This window comes from Macaca mulatta, chromosome 11, assembly GCF_049350105.2.
Source record: "Macaca mulatta isolate MMU2019108-1 chromosome 11, T2T-MMU8v2.0, whole genome shotgun sequence".
Lineage (NCBI taxonomy): Eukaryota > Metazoa > Chordata > Mammalia > Primates > Cercopithecidae > Macaca > Macaca mulatta.
In genome coordinates, this window is record NC_133416.1 from 30,114,625 (window position 1) to 30,131,078 (window position 16,454).

At 41.3% G+C, this 16,454-nt stretch overlaps 1 protein-coding gene across 1 annotated transcript; it reads right to left on the reverse strand.

Annotated features, from left to right (window-relative positions):
- Positions 1-349: 349 nt before the first annotated feature.
- MANSC4 (MANSC domain containing 4) lies at positions 350-16,357 on the reverse strand. Its single transcript, XM_002798515.4, has 3 exons — positions 11,436-16,357; positions 6,998-7,132; positions 350-3,680 (listed from the first exon to the last, which is right to left on the reverse strand). Exons 1-3 carry the CDS (start codon positions 11,662-11,664, stop codon positions 3,064-3,066), a joined length of 981 nt encoding a protein of 326 aa, XP_002798561.3. The 5' UTR covers positions 11,665-16,357; the 3' UTR covers positions 350-3,063.
- Between the last annotated feature and the right edge of the window lie 97 nt (positions 16,358-16,454).

Genomic DNA, 16,454 nt, shown 5'->3' on the forward strand with positions numbered 1-16,454 from the left:
TCACTTGAACCCGGGAGGCAGAGGTTGCGGTGAGCCGAGATCGCGCCATTGCATTCCAACCTGGGTGACAAGAGCAAGACTCCATCTCAAAAAAAAAAGAAAAAAAAATGCGTTTTTTTCCCCCTAATGTATTAGGGAAGAAATTAAAGAAATTTATAACAATTTTATGAATTATTACAAATTAAGGTAAATTGATTTTTTTTTTTTTTTTGAGACAGAGTCTTACTCTGTTGCCCAGGCTGAAGTGCTGAGGCATTATCTTGGCTCACTGCAACCTCTGCCTCCTAGGCAGCCTCAACCTCCCAGGCTCAAGCAATCCTCCCAATGCAGCCATCCAAGTAGCTGGGACTACAGGTGTGTGCCACAATGCCTGGCTAATTTTTTAATTGATTATTTATTTATTTAAGACAAGGCCTCACTGTTGCCCAGGCTGGAGTGAGGTGGCACATTCATGGCTCACTGCAGCCTTGACCTCCAGAGCTCAAGTGATCCTCCCACCACAGCCTCCCAAGTAGCTGAAACTACAGGGACACACCACCACACCCAGCTCATTTTTTTTTCTTTTTTTCTTTTCCTTTTTTTTTTTTTTTTTTTTTTTGAGATGGAGTCTCACTCTGTCATCCAGGCTGGAGTGCAGTGGTGTGATCTCAGCTCACTGCAACCTCCACCTCCCGGGTTCAAGGGATTCTCCTGTCTCGGCCTCCCGAGTAACTGGGACTACAGGCATGTGCCACCACGCCCGGCTAGTTTTTTGTATTTTTAGTAGAGAGGGGATTTCACTGTGTTAGCCAGGATGGTCTCAATCTCCTGACCTCAGGTGGTCCACCCGCCTCAGCCTCCCAAAGTGCTGGGATTGCAGGCGTGAGCCACTGCACCCGGCCAATTTTTGTATTTTTTTGTAGAGACGGGTTCTTGCCATGTTGCTCAGGCTGGTCTCAAGCTCCTAGGTTCAAGCGATCCTCCTGCCTCAGCCTCCCATAGTGCTTGGATTATAGGTATGAGCCATCATGCCTGGCCTTTTGATTAAATTTTAAAATCAGACTTTTAATTGTGGTTAGTATTCAACTGCAAGAGATTTTATATTTTTCTTTTCTATTAAAAGAAAGAGTCATTCTCTTTTTCTACCCAGTATTAATACCAGGGAAAGAAAAGGAAATATAAGCCACTGGACTTAGAAAAATTTGGGTTTTCTTTTTCTTTTGAAATCAAATGTTTTATTTTTATGGATTTAGGGGTACAAGTGCAGTTGTGTTACATGAATGTATTGTGTAGTGGTGAAATCTGGACATTTAGTGTACCCATGGGCAATTTGTTTTAACATACGAGGGAACAGTACTATTTTATAAGTGTTATAAATAGGATTTCCCCTTATTTATTCTTTTTTTTTTTTTTTTTTTTCCCCGACAGAGTCTCACTGTTGCCCAGGCTGCACTGCAGTGGCGCAATCTCAGCTCATTGCAACCTCTACCTCCCAGGTTCAAGTGATTCTCCTACCTCATCCTCCCAAGTAGCTGGGATTACAGGCACGTGCCACCCATGCCCGGCTAATTTTTGTATTTTTAGTAGAGACAGGTTTTTGCCATGTTGGCCAGGCTGGTCTCGAACTCCTGACCTCAGGTGATCCTCCCACCTCGACCTCCCAAAGTGCTGAGATTACAGGCGTGAGCCACTGTGCCCAGCCCCTCATTTATTATTTATGCTTATTAGCTATCTTTTAATATCTGTTCTCACATTAAAAACAGGTTTCGGGAATGAGAAGAGGGGCCTAAAAAGCTTAAGTTTCTTAGAGACTTGAACTACAGTATTCCACACTTAAAAGTCTTCTAAGATTTAGGGGGTAAATCTGGTGTAAGATTAGGACAGAACTGAAACACCCAGAGCTAATCTTTACACCTAGGAAAACAGAATGTATACAAGTGAGGGCTGTAACTAAAACTAAAACTCCCAAGCTTTATTCAACAGAAATCAACACAGAAAGCTCAAAGAGCTCCGTAGCACAATTACTGAAAGGAAGATGAAGATGGGTTGGAATTGAGAAGGATTAATCAATTGAAAGTAGAAAGCTAGATTAAGGTCAGGAGGCATTTGCTTATGCATTAGTAACTGTTAGTAACTGTGTTATTTTGCTCAAATTACTACATGATCGTATTACTATACGTGACAATAATTTGACCTTGACTGGGAGGCAAATATGATGATATTGTGGTGTTTTCTTCCTGGTATTGTTTTTTTTTGTGTGGTTTTTGGGAAAACATACACTTTTAGTCTAACAGTGATTTTGAACATGGACTTGAACCAGACTGCCTGTGTTTAATTAAGTCCTGACTTCACTACTTAATACTTGTGTGTCTTTAGGGAAGATGCTTAACCTCTCTTCACCTCAGTTGCCTCGTCTGTAAAATGTGATAATAGTATCATGGTTAACAGCAGGATACCCACCTCTCAGGTTTGGAAGGATTCAGTGAGTTCATGCCCCTAAAGCACTCAAACAGTGTGTCTCACTCAGTAACAACTGTAAGGATCAGAATTTTGCAACTCTGGCAGAGGGAACACTACTCAAAAAATAGAAATAACAACGAAAAAAGCATTATGTTTACCAAGCATTAGCCTTTTTTTTTTTTTTCACAGATTGGTAGGAGTGCGCATCCTATTTTTTCTTTTGAGACAGGGTCTGGCTCTGTTGCCCAGGCTGGCGTGCGGTGGTGCAATCACTGCTCACTGCGGCAGCAGTCCTCTCACCTCAGCCTCCTGAGTAGCTGGGACCACAGGTGCATCATGTTGCCCCATGTGCTATTTTTTTTTTATTTTTTATTTTATAGAGACAGGGTCTCACTATGTTGCCCAGGCTGGTCTCCAACTCCTGGGCTCAAGCAATTCTTCTGCCTTGGCCTCCCAAAGTGTTGGGATTACAGGTATGAACCACCACGCCCAGACCAATTTTTTTTTTCCACTAAACTGCCCTTTCTTACACAAAACTAAAAATGATATCCTTTAAAGCATATAATCTTGCTACAGCTTTTGCTATGAAGAGTTCTCCTTCACATGGTTACGATTTTTAATGTGCTAGGATCCTGATTTTCTCTGTCTCAGTTTACAGTGGCCCTGCTGCTTTCCACAGCATCCAGATGCTAGGATGACTATACAATAGCCAAGGAAGATGACAGAGGTGCAAAGGGCCACAGAAACCGGCCAAGCCTTTGAAGTCACAGATACCTCATCTTCATTCGCAGATGTGTGGTTTCTGCTGTTGTATCCTTTGGTTTTATTCAGGAATTGCTTGCTACTGTTGAGTAGGGGTGGAATAGGCATATGAGAAAGTTTTGTGTCTATGGGTACAAAGAAAGGAGAAATAGTCTTATTATCTGGATTGCTGATGAAATCAGTATTTGGTGACACCATATTTATCTTTGCGGTAATGGAGTCATTCCGGGAAGTAAATCTTGCCCAAAAATCTGTGGTTAATTCCTTAGAATAACTGGTACTGTTTGTGTTTACAACCAAATCTTGATGTGTGGTTGAGGACGGAGCCTCTGTGGATGGCAGCACACCATTTATCATGGTGGTTTGTTTATCTAAATTCATAGCTTTTAGAATCCTTAGTCCGTCCCATCTCTTGGATGAAGAACGAGTATTGAGATATGTGGAAGATTGTTCGAAAACCAGCAAATCTGGATCTATACCTGAAAAATAAATAAGGCATCATTCATTTTATTTTTACTTTCAAAGCAAAAACCTTAAAGCACACTTTGGAGAAAGGATTGGCTTTTGCCACTATGAGTTACTGAACAAAGCTAAATTCACGTTCTACTACCACATTCTTCTCAAAGGTTTCCAGACATACTGGCTACATTTGAATTTATCTTAACTTTCTAAAACACTTTTTTTTAAATGAACAAATTTGACTACACCCAAGGAGAAGGCTTTGTGTCTGTCAGGGTTTTTGTACAATAGTGAGTGTTACTTTGAGAGCTGTAGAAACAGTAACCATTTGAGATACAATATAGCGTTTATTATTTATTTATTTATTTTTTTTGAGACAGGGTCTTGCCCTATCACCCAGGCTGGAGTGCAGTGGTGCGGTCTCGGCTCACTGCAACCTCTGCCTCCCGGGTTCAAGCAATCCTCTCACCTCAGTCTCCTGAGTAACTGGGATTACAGGCATGCGCCACCACGCCCAGCTAATTTTTGTTTTTTGTTTGTTTGTTTTTTTTTTTTTTTGTAGAGATAGAGTTTCGCCATGTTGCCCAGACTGGTCTCGAACTTGTTAGCTAAAGCGATCCGTCCGCCTCGGCCTCCCAAAGTACTGGGATTATAGGCAGGAGCCACCGCACTCAGCAATATAGTGTCTTTAAATCAAGTTAAGCAAAATAGGGCCTAAGAAGGGTGACTATAAGCAAAATCATGAGCAAAGCCTTAAGTCTCATCCCTTTTTGACCTCTGAGGGTCTTGCTTTGTCTTTAGTATTTTCTCCCTTGTATACTAACTCCTTTCCCTCTAACTTCAGACATGAACAAATACTGCTTTGTCTTTATAGAAGAGAAAAAATTGTCAACAGCTTTCCAGTGGTCCCTGCTGGTGACTTCTCTCTCTCTCTTTCTCTCTCTCTCTCTCTCTCCACCACCCCCCACCCCCGCGCAAACACGCCAGCATCCATTGCTTCTGAGGTAGTCAAGTGTTTCCTTACTTCCTGATCACTCACGTCACCTTCCTTTGGCTTCTCTCTTGTCCTTGATGCTACCAGCCACCTTCTTGAATTCTTCTCCCATGACTCCCTGGACCTTGGACCCCCTTGGCATTTTCCCCCACTGCCTCTCATTTTCACTTTCTTTTGCTGGTTCTCTTGTACAATCTCATTGCTTGTGTGGTTTCCATAATCTTCAGTCCTTGGTTTTCAGATGTATTTTCTCTTCACCACCCCCTCCCCTCCAACACACACAAAGAGATCATGCTCAATTGGCACCACTACATCAATGGCATTGAAACCCATATCACTATGTTTTCCCCTCTTTCTTGAGTTCTGATCTCATTTATCCAGTCTTCTATTGGAGGTTTCCATCTGGACCTCTTACATCATCTCTTAATATGCCCAAAGCCAAAATTATTACCTCTGCCTCCTTGTCTCCTTCATTGGCATCATCATTCCTCCATCACCCACACTGAAATCTGCACTGTAAGGTGATTTTTTTTTTAAGAGACAGCTGTCAGTCAGGCTGGAGTGTGATCATGCAATCATAACTAACTGTAACCTTGAGCTCCTGGGCTCAAGTGATCCTTCCACCTCAGCCTCATGAGTACCTGGAACCAACCACAGGCACACACCACCTTGCCTGGCTAATTTTTTTTTGTAGAGATGGGGGTCTCTCTATGATGTTCAGGTTGGTCTCGAATTCCTGGGCTCAAGCGATCCTCCTGCCTCAGCCTCCCAAAGTGCTGGAATTACAGGTGTGAGTCACTGCACTTGGGCCTGCAAAGTGATTTTGACTCCACTCACTTCATTTCCTTTCATTAAAAAGGTGACTAAGTCCTTATTCAACCTTCCCAATGCTCTGATAATTATCCCTTCTCTTCATTTCAACTACAGTCACTTTGTGCAGACTTTAATGCTTCCCTGACTAGATTTTCTAATCTGTACCTGCATATAAGTGTGGACTAGGACAAATAGATATCACTTCACATGTTTTTTCATTAAATGCCCTTGTTGTCTGTTTCAGACAAAGTCAAACCAAAACTCTACTCTGTCCATGGCCCTTATGATACCTGTCCCTACCTTATCTTAGCCATATTTTCATTGCAATTACATGTCTCCTTATTGTGTCCAGACCTGTTTGCTTACTCTCCTGTGGCATAATATAGAACTCATATTCTTCTGCCTGCCTTCTTCCATGAACCTGCTCTGAATACACTGACTTTCACTAGCCTCCCCTTCTTTGAAACTTTGCACTGAGACAGCTTCACACATTTCTGTATTTAGTTGTGTCTTAACACTAATTGTAAGATCTGTCACATCTACTAGATTATAAAGGAGCTTGAGGGCAGAGATATGGCTGCGATCTTCCACAGTGTTGATTCTAGCCTGGAGCATCAGGTGTTCAATACATACAAATTGATAAGAAATTTATCTCCTTTGCATTTTGATGGCAAAAATCTCTTCTTTTATGGTCAGTAATTTACACCCTGAGATTACATAAATGGGCACAAAACACTTATATTTCTAAAATAAAATACACTGGTTATCTTGGGACCAATGATATGCTAATGTATGTTAGCACACGGTGGTAAGTTTCCCTGAACGTGACATCCCTCTTCTCAGAATCCTGTATGCAGTGTCCATTGGATCTCAGAACTGCCATTTAGCATGTTCTTTATCTCCTAGTGGCACCCTCAGCCACTGCAGGAGAAACGCTTCTTTCTTTTTTTTTTTCGAGACGGAGTCTTGCTCTGTCACCGGGCTGGAGTGCAGTGGCGCGATCTCAGCTCACCGCAACCTCCGTCTCCCAGGTTCAAGTGATTCTCCTGCCTCAGTCTCCTGAGTAGCTAGGACTACAGGCACATGCCACCACGCACAGCTAATTTTTGTATTTTTGGTAGAGACAGGATTTCACCATGTTGGCCGGGATGGTCTCGATCTCTTGACCTTGTGATCTGCCCGCCTTGGCCTCCCAAAGTGCTGGGATAACAGGCATGAGTCACTGTGCCTGGCTGAGAAACCCTTCCTTTAGCTTTACTAAGAGTTCTTGAGATTCATGAAATACAGTGGGTAAACTCTTGTTCAATCATGTATCATTTATAATCTGGAGTGAACTAATTGCTAAACATTAAACTAAAGAGAATTTTCTTTCAGTTTTCTGTCCTAGATATGCAAAATTTTTCCAAAGTTCACTGGAAATAATGATTCTAGGGACTCACATATGACTGTTGCCAGCCAGTTTCTCAGCTATATGCCTCTACTAGAGTATTGCCAGCATTCTTTAAAAGTCTTGAAATATGTAATCATTACCATCTGTTATGTTGTACAAAATGGCACTGGTTCCAGGCTCTAATATGCAGCTCTCCAGTGTTGGGCAGTGAACATGGAGGCAGTTGATATTGTCATGAATAGGATCATGGTAGAAGACAGCCAGGTTACAGGAAACTGAAAGGGAAACAAGCAAAGTACATCTGTGGATGGTCTCAATTTCCACCAGTTTCATGAACTCTGAGTAACTTATATTTGTTTCAGGAATACTGGATTAACAGTATTTTTCAGGGCAATGTGCAGACATTTTGCAGAACATTTATAAACTATTGTAACTGCTTCTGTGAATATGGAAAATACTTTTTAAAAAAAATTTTTTGAGACAGGATCTCGCTCTGTCACTCAGGCTGGAGTGCAGTGGTGCGATTACAGCTCAGTGCAGCCTAGACCTTCCGGGTCCAAGCAATCCTTCCACCTCAGTCTCCCAAATAGCTGGGACTAGAGGCCCACATCACCATGCTGGGCTAATTTTTGTATTTTTTGTAGAGGCAGGGTTTCACCATGTTGCCCAGACTTGTCTCAAACTCCGGAGCTCAAGCCATCTGCCTCCCGCAAAGTTGGAATTACAGGGAGGAGCCATCCCACCCAGCCAGAAAATGCCTTTTTAAAGAAAATACAGATTTTCTCAAAGTAATCTTTCATACTTTCCATCCCACACAGGATATTTGGAATCATTCATTATTTCCTGGTCCCAGAATTTTGTGTTCATGAAAAGTTAGATTAGCTACAAAAACCTCTGGGGGCCTGGCGTGGTAGCTCATCTCTGTAACCCCACCACTTTGGGAGGCTGAGTGGGGCAGATCACCTGAGGTTAGGAGTTCGAGACCAGCCTGACCAACATGGAGAAACCCAGTCTCTACTAAAAACACAAAATTAGCCAGGCGTGGTGGCGCATTCCTGTAATCCCAGTTACTTGGGAGGCTGAGGCAGGAGAATTGCTTGAACCCGGGAGGTGGAGGTTTCAGTGAGCCGAGATCGCGCCATTGCATTCTAGCCTGGGCAACAAGAGCGAAACTCCGTCTCAAAAACAAAACAAAACAAAACAAAAAACCCTGGGGATTTACACATCAGGTTTCTAGGCACAGTGTCCTCTCAGAATACTAAGGGGCTGGGAGTCACCAGAGAAAGAAATAGGAAAATACAAGGACAAATGCTGTAAAGAAGAGGGAGTAGTGGGAAGGGCAAAAGAGTAATACCTGAACGGCCCAGATGGTGGAAAGGCCACAGGCTGTGTGAGCATCACCTTGCCCTGACTGCAGGTGTGCACTCTCCCCAGATGTAAAACCACATCCAAAGAAAAGCCTAATCAGTGTCATTTAAAGAGGCAGGGACTGGACAGGCAGAGATGCTAGCAGGTAGAATTCTAGCAGGTGGGGACACACTACTGGCTCATGCTGTCTTTCCTTCTCTAAGCAAATTTGCTTTTTAAAACATGCTCTCTGGCCAGGCGCAGTGGCTCACACCTGTAATCTCAGCGCTTTGGGAGGCCAAGGTGGCGGATCACTTGAGGTCAGGAGTTCGAGACCAGCCTGGCCAACTTGACAAAACATCGTCTCTACTAAAAAAACAATTACAAATATTGGCTGGGCGTGGTGGCACGCACCTGTAACCCCAGCTACTCAGGAGGCTGAGGCACGAGAATCACTTGAACCCAGGAGGCGGAGGTTGCAGTCAGCTGAGATCGCGCCACTGCACTCTGGCCTGGGCAAAAGAATAAGACTCTGTCTCAAAAAAAAAAAAAAGAAGAAGAAGGAGAAGAAAAAGAAAAAGAAAATGTTCTCTGACAGAGGAAGAGAAGACTTAAAAAGAAAAAAATTTCCTTACTTCTGGAAAATCTGAAACAGATTTGTGTAATGCAAATCTTCAGTCTACCCTCACAAAAGTGCAACATAGATTTTACTTCTGCTACAGTGCAGTAGAGACCATGTGATATGAAATATCCATTGGCCAAAACGTATCAGCTTTTTTTTTTTTTTTTTTCAGTCACCCAGACCGCAGCAAAGTGGTGCAATCTCGGCTCAATGCAACTTCTGCCTCCTGGGTTGAAGTGATTCTCCTGCCTCAGCCTCCTGAGTAGCTGGGATTACAGGGGTGCACTACCACACCTGGTTAATTTTTGTATTTTTGGTAGAGACGGATTTCACCATGTTGTCCAGGCTGCTCTCAAACTCCTAACCTCAAGTGATCTGCCTGCCTTGGCCTCCCAAAGTGCTGGGATTACAGGCATGAGCTACCCGCCAAGGTATCAATCTCTTTAATAAAATAAGATTACAGAGGGCTAGCGTCTGATCACCAGACCTCAAAGCATGCCTAAAGCTGTGGATCTGCTGCTTGCAGAACCTGTACTGCTTTTGTGTAAGGTGAACTGTGAGGAGTTACATCTCCATCGTTACTTCTAGGACATCCTCATGTTGCTGCACTCTATTTTTCCAGGAGAAAGAATAAGACAAAAATTAGTTAATAATACATTGCTAATAAATTACACATTACAAATACATTCCCTGAGAACTGTGCTGTAAAGTTGAAGGGAAAGAAAAACTATTCAAACTTAAGACTTTTAAGTTTCTGATGAGAAAGTAGTTGATTCTGTAGAGGACAATTTTGAAACGTGTTTTATATTCCTTGTATATATTTCAGCATTCCAGCTCTGAGCAGGATTGTGGCATTTTAAAGTTATGGCTTCCAGCTAATAACTGGAATGTGCCTTCCTGTTTTTCTCGTTCTGAAGGAAGAAAGTCACAACTGGGAAGTTACAGGGGCTCTAAAATCATGGGATTGCCCTGTATGCTTACAGTATCCCCGACAGTCCAAAGGCCAGAGCTTCTCTGCTGTGGAGTCAGGTAAATTCATGCTAAGGGAAAATGCAAAAAAATGTACTGCCCCTCCGCCGTCTCCTCTCAGTGAAGACTTATGGGAGTTAGAAGCATCTGGAAGGTGGAAATCTGGATTGGCTATCTTTTCGAAAAGATTTCCTCGTATTAAATTAATTATTGTAGCTCCAATTTTCATCTCAAAAATCTTACATACATAATCTTACACACACAAAAATCTTACATAATTGGGCAAGAGGCATTGGAAGTTAACAAGTTGATACGGATCCATGGAAAGAAAGTGTGGAACAACCAAGGGAATTATTTTAAAGTGCCGTGCTGCTTTTGCTGTTTCTTTTCAAGTAGCTTTAAAATCTTGGAAAAATGAAAAAGAAATGAAAGAAGTCTTTAGGCAATTATAACTTGAAATCCTGCAATAATAAAATAAACATTCCTAATTGCAGGTCTTGATCATATTATATGGATGAAGTCTACATGCAGATTCCATATGACAGACAAAACATTTATGAGGAATATTTGGAAATATGATTTTGGGGTGGGTATTTGACATATATCTCCCCATTTCTTTCAAAACATGAATCACACTCTAAATTCTTTTTTAATATATTCCACATTTGGTAAACCCAAGTCAGCACATTTTAGTTTTTTTTGTGTGTGTGTGTGTGTGACAGAATCACACCAGCATAAGGCAGTGCCCTCTGTTTTAACCTTTACAAGGAAAGTAATCTCTTTATTATTTATTTATTTATTTTGAGACGGGAGTCTCACTCTGTTGCCCAGGCTGGAGTGCACTGGTGCGATCTCGGCTCACTGCAACCTCGGGTTCAAGCAGTTCTCCTGACTCAGTCTCCCGAGTAGCTGGGATTATAGGTGCCTGCCACCACCGCTGGCTAATTTTTGTATTTTTAGTAGAGAGGGGGTTTCACCATGTTGGCCAGGTTGGTCTCCAACTCCTGACCTTAGGTGATCCACCCACCTTGGCCTCCCAAAATTCTGAGATTACAGGCATGAGCCACTGCACCTGACTCAGCACATAAAAAAAATTTGATATGATACTAATATCACCAAAATGTACTTTGAAAGGGAAATTATAATAAATATTTGACTGGGTGCAGTGGTTCACATCTGTAATCCCGGCACTTTGGGAGGCTGAGACAGGAGGATCGCTTGAGTCCAGGAGTTTGAGACCAGCCTAGGCAACATAGTGAGACTCTGCCTCTAAACATTTAAAATAAAATGAGAAATAAATATTTTAAAAATCATATATATTTTGAGCTGTAAAAATATTGTAAATTAACCTTGGGGGAAATATTTCCATTTAGCATTTTGGTGAAGAAAAGAGGATTCTGTTTCCTGTAGGTTCTATTGAATTTTGGGTCATTATTAGAATGTAAATAGAGCCTGCTCTGGCCCAGACTGTGAAATCAGTTTCACTGGCTCTTTTTCCTCTACCTCTCTCTCCCACACCCCAGGGCATCTTCTCTAGTCCTTTACAACTGTTTACTGGCCTCTGCCTAGGACTCCTCACTTAGGGCTTCATCCTTGGAAGTTTCGTCTTATTTTTGCCCAAGCATATCATGACTACTTACCATCCTTCCGAAGACAGCAGCTCCTACTGCACTTCTGGCCAGTGCTTTCAGAATAATACTTCAAGAACTGGGCTCCCAGCTTCTGAGACTCCTCCAGATCGATTAGAAGACCTGGGAAGCGACGGATCCAGCAGTCTCTGTAAAAAACTGTGGGTGAGCAGAGAGAGTCTGACGTCCACCCCATGCTTAGGAGCAATATCACGTTAACTGCTACCACTGCCACATGCATTTTTCCTGTATGAAGGAAGACTTGAAGATAAGTCTGATTTCCAGACAGAAGCTGAATACCGGAGTTTAGGACAGTCTCTGGAATGTCAGAGGTGTTAAGGGAGAGCTTCCTTGGAGCTTTTCTGGAGAGTCACTTTCTAGAAAAATAAGACCACTCTTTGACTGCATATTGATTTTTCTTTTCTTTCTTCCCAAGCCCCAGGTGAACATTTGATTTGCTGGCATTCTTTCTGAACATTTTCCAGGCTATTTCAATCCCCTGTCCCTTAGCATCTTAAGACGTGCATTCTCTTTTCTGCTTTTCTTCTTTCTCTGAAAGTGAATAGTCACAGACACCTTTTGCTAAGGAAATATAAAGACAAGTGGAAACCTTAGTCAAGAGGCTTTCTGAGGGAAACAATAAGTTAGTCACTTGACGTCAGATAAAGGAAGTATCTGTTTCATCATAAACAAGACATGATTTTGTGAGGGTACTTCTGTTTGATTTTTAAAGAACTTGTAACTGCAGATTGTTTTTTAAAAAATCATCTATATTTCTTTGAATTTAAGTTCTGACATTCAGGTTCACTAAAAAAATTTTTTTGCACTGGTTTGGGTTTTCACTCTGACTTAAAAAAAAACCTTGGCCAAGCACAGTGGCTCACACCTGTAATCTCAACACTTTGGGAGGCTGAGGTGGGAGATTGCTTGAGCCTGGGAGGTAGACGTTGCAGTGAGCCGAGATGACACTACTGTACTCCAGCCTGGGTGACAGAGGGAGACCCTGTCTCAGAAAAACCAAACCAGACAAACAGAAAACACTAGGAAAATGGTGAAATGTTTTTAAATTTCTAAATAGTAATAAAATCATTTCAATTGCAATGCCCAAACATTTGAAAAGGCAGTGAAAATGAACTCTTGCTTTTGTGAAAGTTATGGGTTTCATATCCTGTGACATCCAAGGTGACAAATTAGTTCAAAGCATAAAACTGTTGCTTTTTTCTATCCAATTTTATATGAAGCATTAGTGATAATCAGCTTTTGGCACAAAGCACTCTATTGTTTCTTTTAAAAAAGAAACTTTCTTATCTGTGATCTGTATTTCTTTTATACCTTTTTATACAATGACTCATTCACCTTCTTGACACAAAAATCGTTAGCATTCTTTGAACATTCACCTCTTCACCTGTTTCCTAATAATAGTCAGTCTAGTTGTTACATATCTTTTTATGTTTAGAAACATATAATAATTCATAATGAAAAGGAAAGTAGTTAAGACTGAATAGCTTTAAATATGAAACACTTCATTCTCTTCTGAGCAAAAATTATAGTATGCACTAACTCCTAACCTTGCCTAAGCCACACAGAATACACAAAATGATAAATATTTCATTCTAATGAACTTCGTATAGAAAGCAAATTTCAGTTGCTTACCTGCAAAGACTCAGACGATTCCATCTGATCAAAGGGATAGGGAAGAGAGGTTTTATAATGGCAAAGGAAGGAAGAGAAAGGATGAGTAACAAAAAATTGCTCTCAATATTTTATGAGATTCCATGGTGATTTCTCTTAGAAAATGCCCTCGAGACATAAACAGGAAGGTCTACTCTCTAATCTTATGATCTTCAAGTCTTTGAGTCATATTAAATATAGGTTCTTTTGTGTGTTACCTAATTCCTTGAAGTTCTTGTGTTCCTTTCAGGGATAATGGAATGAGCCACAGTTGTTTAACCCTTTTGCTGTCAGAGTATATTTAAATAAAGATCAAAGTTTCATTTTAAAGGATCTACAAGTCTTGGCCAGGTAGGGTGACTAATGCCTATAATCCCAGCACTGTAGGGAGGCTGAGGCAGGAGGATTGCTTGGGCCTAGGAGTTCGAGACCAGCCTGGGCAACATAGGGAGACAAGGTCTCTACTGAATGAATAAATAAATAAATAAATAAATAAATAAATAAAACCCTGCAGGGGCTGGTGCTATTAAGAAACAAACAAACAAACAAACAAACAAAGGACCTACAAGTCTCAATGTAAAAACATGCTTTAAACTTTTTTAAACTTTTTTTTGGAGATTGCATAAAGTCTGGAAATGGATAATTTCTTGGGGCCAAGTATTTTAAAAAGAAATGGTAGAAACTGGAAGGCAGAGGTTGAGGGAGGCATCCATAACAATCTCGAAATTTGTCCCTGTGCGCTGAAATTGCAGAAACCAGGAAGCCATGCAACTGAATCAAAAGTTGTTATAAGGCCTTGTTATCAAATACCTAGAAACTCTACACTGTTGCAATGTGGAATACATTATATTTCTTTCCAATAGGGTGCTCTTGCTATGCAGAGGGGTTCACAAATGTGAGCTGTACTTTAAAAGTCACTTATCTCTCCCAACAGCCTGATTCAGTAGCTGTTTAGTGGAGAGTGGCCTTCTTATTTTTACAGGAGTCCCAGGTGATTTCCTCAGATGTTTGGGAAACACTGATATAGATAGATGACTGAAATAAATGGAAGTTTTACCTAAACAAGGAGGCTCAACTTGAATTAACTAGAGCCATTTTAAGACCATGTACTACTTTTATCTCATTTAAATCACCCCATAAGCTTTGATGAAAGGAAGACACTTCAGTTTCGCTTGTTAAAAAACAGAAATAGGACAGGCGTGGTGGCTCACGCCTGTAATCCCAGCACTTTGGGAGGCTGAGATGGGCGGATCACTAGAGGTCAGGAGGTGGAGACAAATGTGGCCAATATGGTGAAACCTCATCACTACTAAAAATACAAAAATTAGCCAGGTGTGGTGGTGCATGCCTGTAATCGCAGCTACTCAGGAGGCTGAGGCAAGAGAATCACTTGAATCTGGGCACTCCAGCCTGGGAGACACAGCAAGGCTCTGTCTCAAAAAAAAAAAAAAAATACAGAAATAAAGTTGTGTTAGGAATATTGAGAAACTGAAAAAAACAAAGAGAAATAATTTTTAAATGGTAGTGAAGTAATAGCATAGCTTTAGTAAATTCAAGACATTTGGAAAACAGTCGATATTTCACCTTTATTTATTTATTTATTTATTTATTTACTTACTTACTTACTTTTTGAGACTGGGTCTCACCCTGTGGCCCAGGCTTGAGGGCAGCGACGCAATCTTGGTTCACTGCAAGCTCCGCCTACCGGGTTCAAGCAATTCTTCCATCTCAGCGTCCTGAGCAGCTGGGATTACAAAAATGCAGCACCAGCCCTGGCTAATTTTTGTATTTTTAATAGAGATGGGGTTTCACCATGTTGGCCAGGCTGCTCTTAAACTCCTGACCTTAAGTGATTTGCCTGCCTCAGCCTCCCAAATTGCTGGAATTACAGGTGTGAGCACCGTGCCTGGTCACCTTTATTTTAAAATTGCTAGTTGCTTTATTTACTTATGTTTCCGTTTCATTTGCTGATAAAATTAATAAAAATTATTTTTTAAAAATGGTACCTGAAAACTTTAAATGTTATTTTTTCTTTAAAAATGTTTTTGCTTCTATTAAATTGACATATGGTCACTTTAATTCAAATCATGTAGAAAAATACAAAAAGAGAAACTATTCAAGCACTTACCATCTTAATAAACATCTTTCTGGATATTGCTATTTGACATATGAACTGTCAAAATACAAAATTACAACAAATTTAGTTTAAAGATCTTAATTGACTTTTATTTGTGATTCCAGAATAGGGCAACATCTCATTCTATAAAATCCAATCAACTGAGCAGAGGAGGTGGCTTTGTTGATGGAAAAGACCTGAGGAAAGCAGAAATAGAAAATAAAAAGCAGGGGCCGTGCATGGTGGCTCAGGTCTGTAATCCCAGCACTTTGGGAGGCTGAGGCGGGTGGATCACGAGGTCAGGAGATCGAGACCATCCTGGCTAACACAGTGAAATCCCGTCTCTACTAAAAATACAAAAAAACTGGCCGGGCGTGGTGGCGGGCACCTGTAATCCCAGCTACTCGGGAGGCTGAGGCAGGAGAATGGCGTGAACCCGGGAGGCAGAGCTTGCAGTGAGCGGAGATTGCGCCACCGCACTCCAGCCTGGGCGATAGAGCCAGACTCCCGTCTCAAAATAAATAAATAAATAAATAATAGAAAGATTACTTTCCTTGTAAAGGTTAAAGCAGAGGGCACTGCCTTTTGCTGGTTAAAAGCGGCCTGTCTGGGGATATGGTTATTATCTCTCTGCTGGGTATTTCAGAGATCAGATACAGATCTTGGTTCTCGCTTGGTGGCATCATGGAACATCACCATGAGTAACTCCATTTTGGTTTCATCTGTGGGGCTAGTGCAGGAGCTCAGTTCAAACCAGTGGTCTTGGCTGGTGCGGTGGCTCACACCTATAATCCCCACACTTTGTAAGGTCGAAGAGGGAGAATTGCTTTGAGCCAGGAGTTTTGAGATCAGCCTGGACAACACAGGGAAAGCCTGTCTCTACAAAATTAAAAAAAATTAGCCAGGTTGAGGTGGGGCCCATGAGGTTGAGGCTGCAGTGAGCTGTGGTTGTGCTACTGCACTCCAATTTGGGCAACAGAGCAAGACCCTGTTTCAAATAAATAATAAACAAACCAATGGTCTGCACATTTTATTTATTTTTTAATTTATTTTTAAATTTTTTTTGTAGAGACGAGGCCTCACTATGTTGCCCAGGCTGGCCTCAAACTCCTGGCCTTATGCAATCCTCCTGCGTTGGCCTCCCAAAGTGCTGGGATTACAGGAATCAGTCACTGCACTGGCCTCCTATAAATTTTATTTAACAGTATATAGGTTTACATAAATGAAATCATACTGTTCCAAAA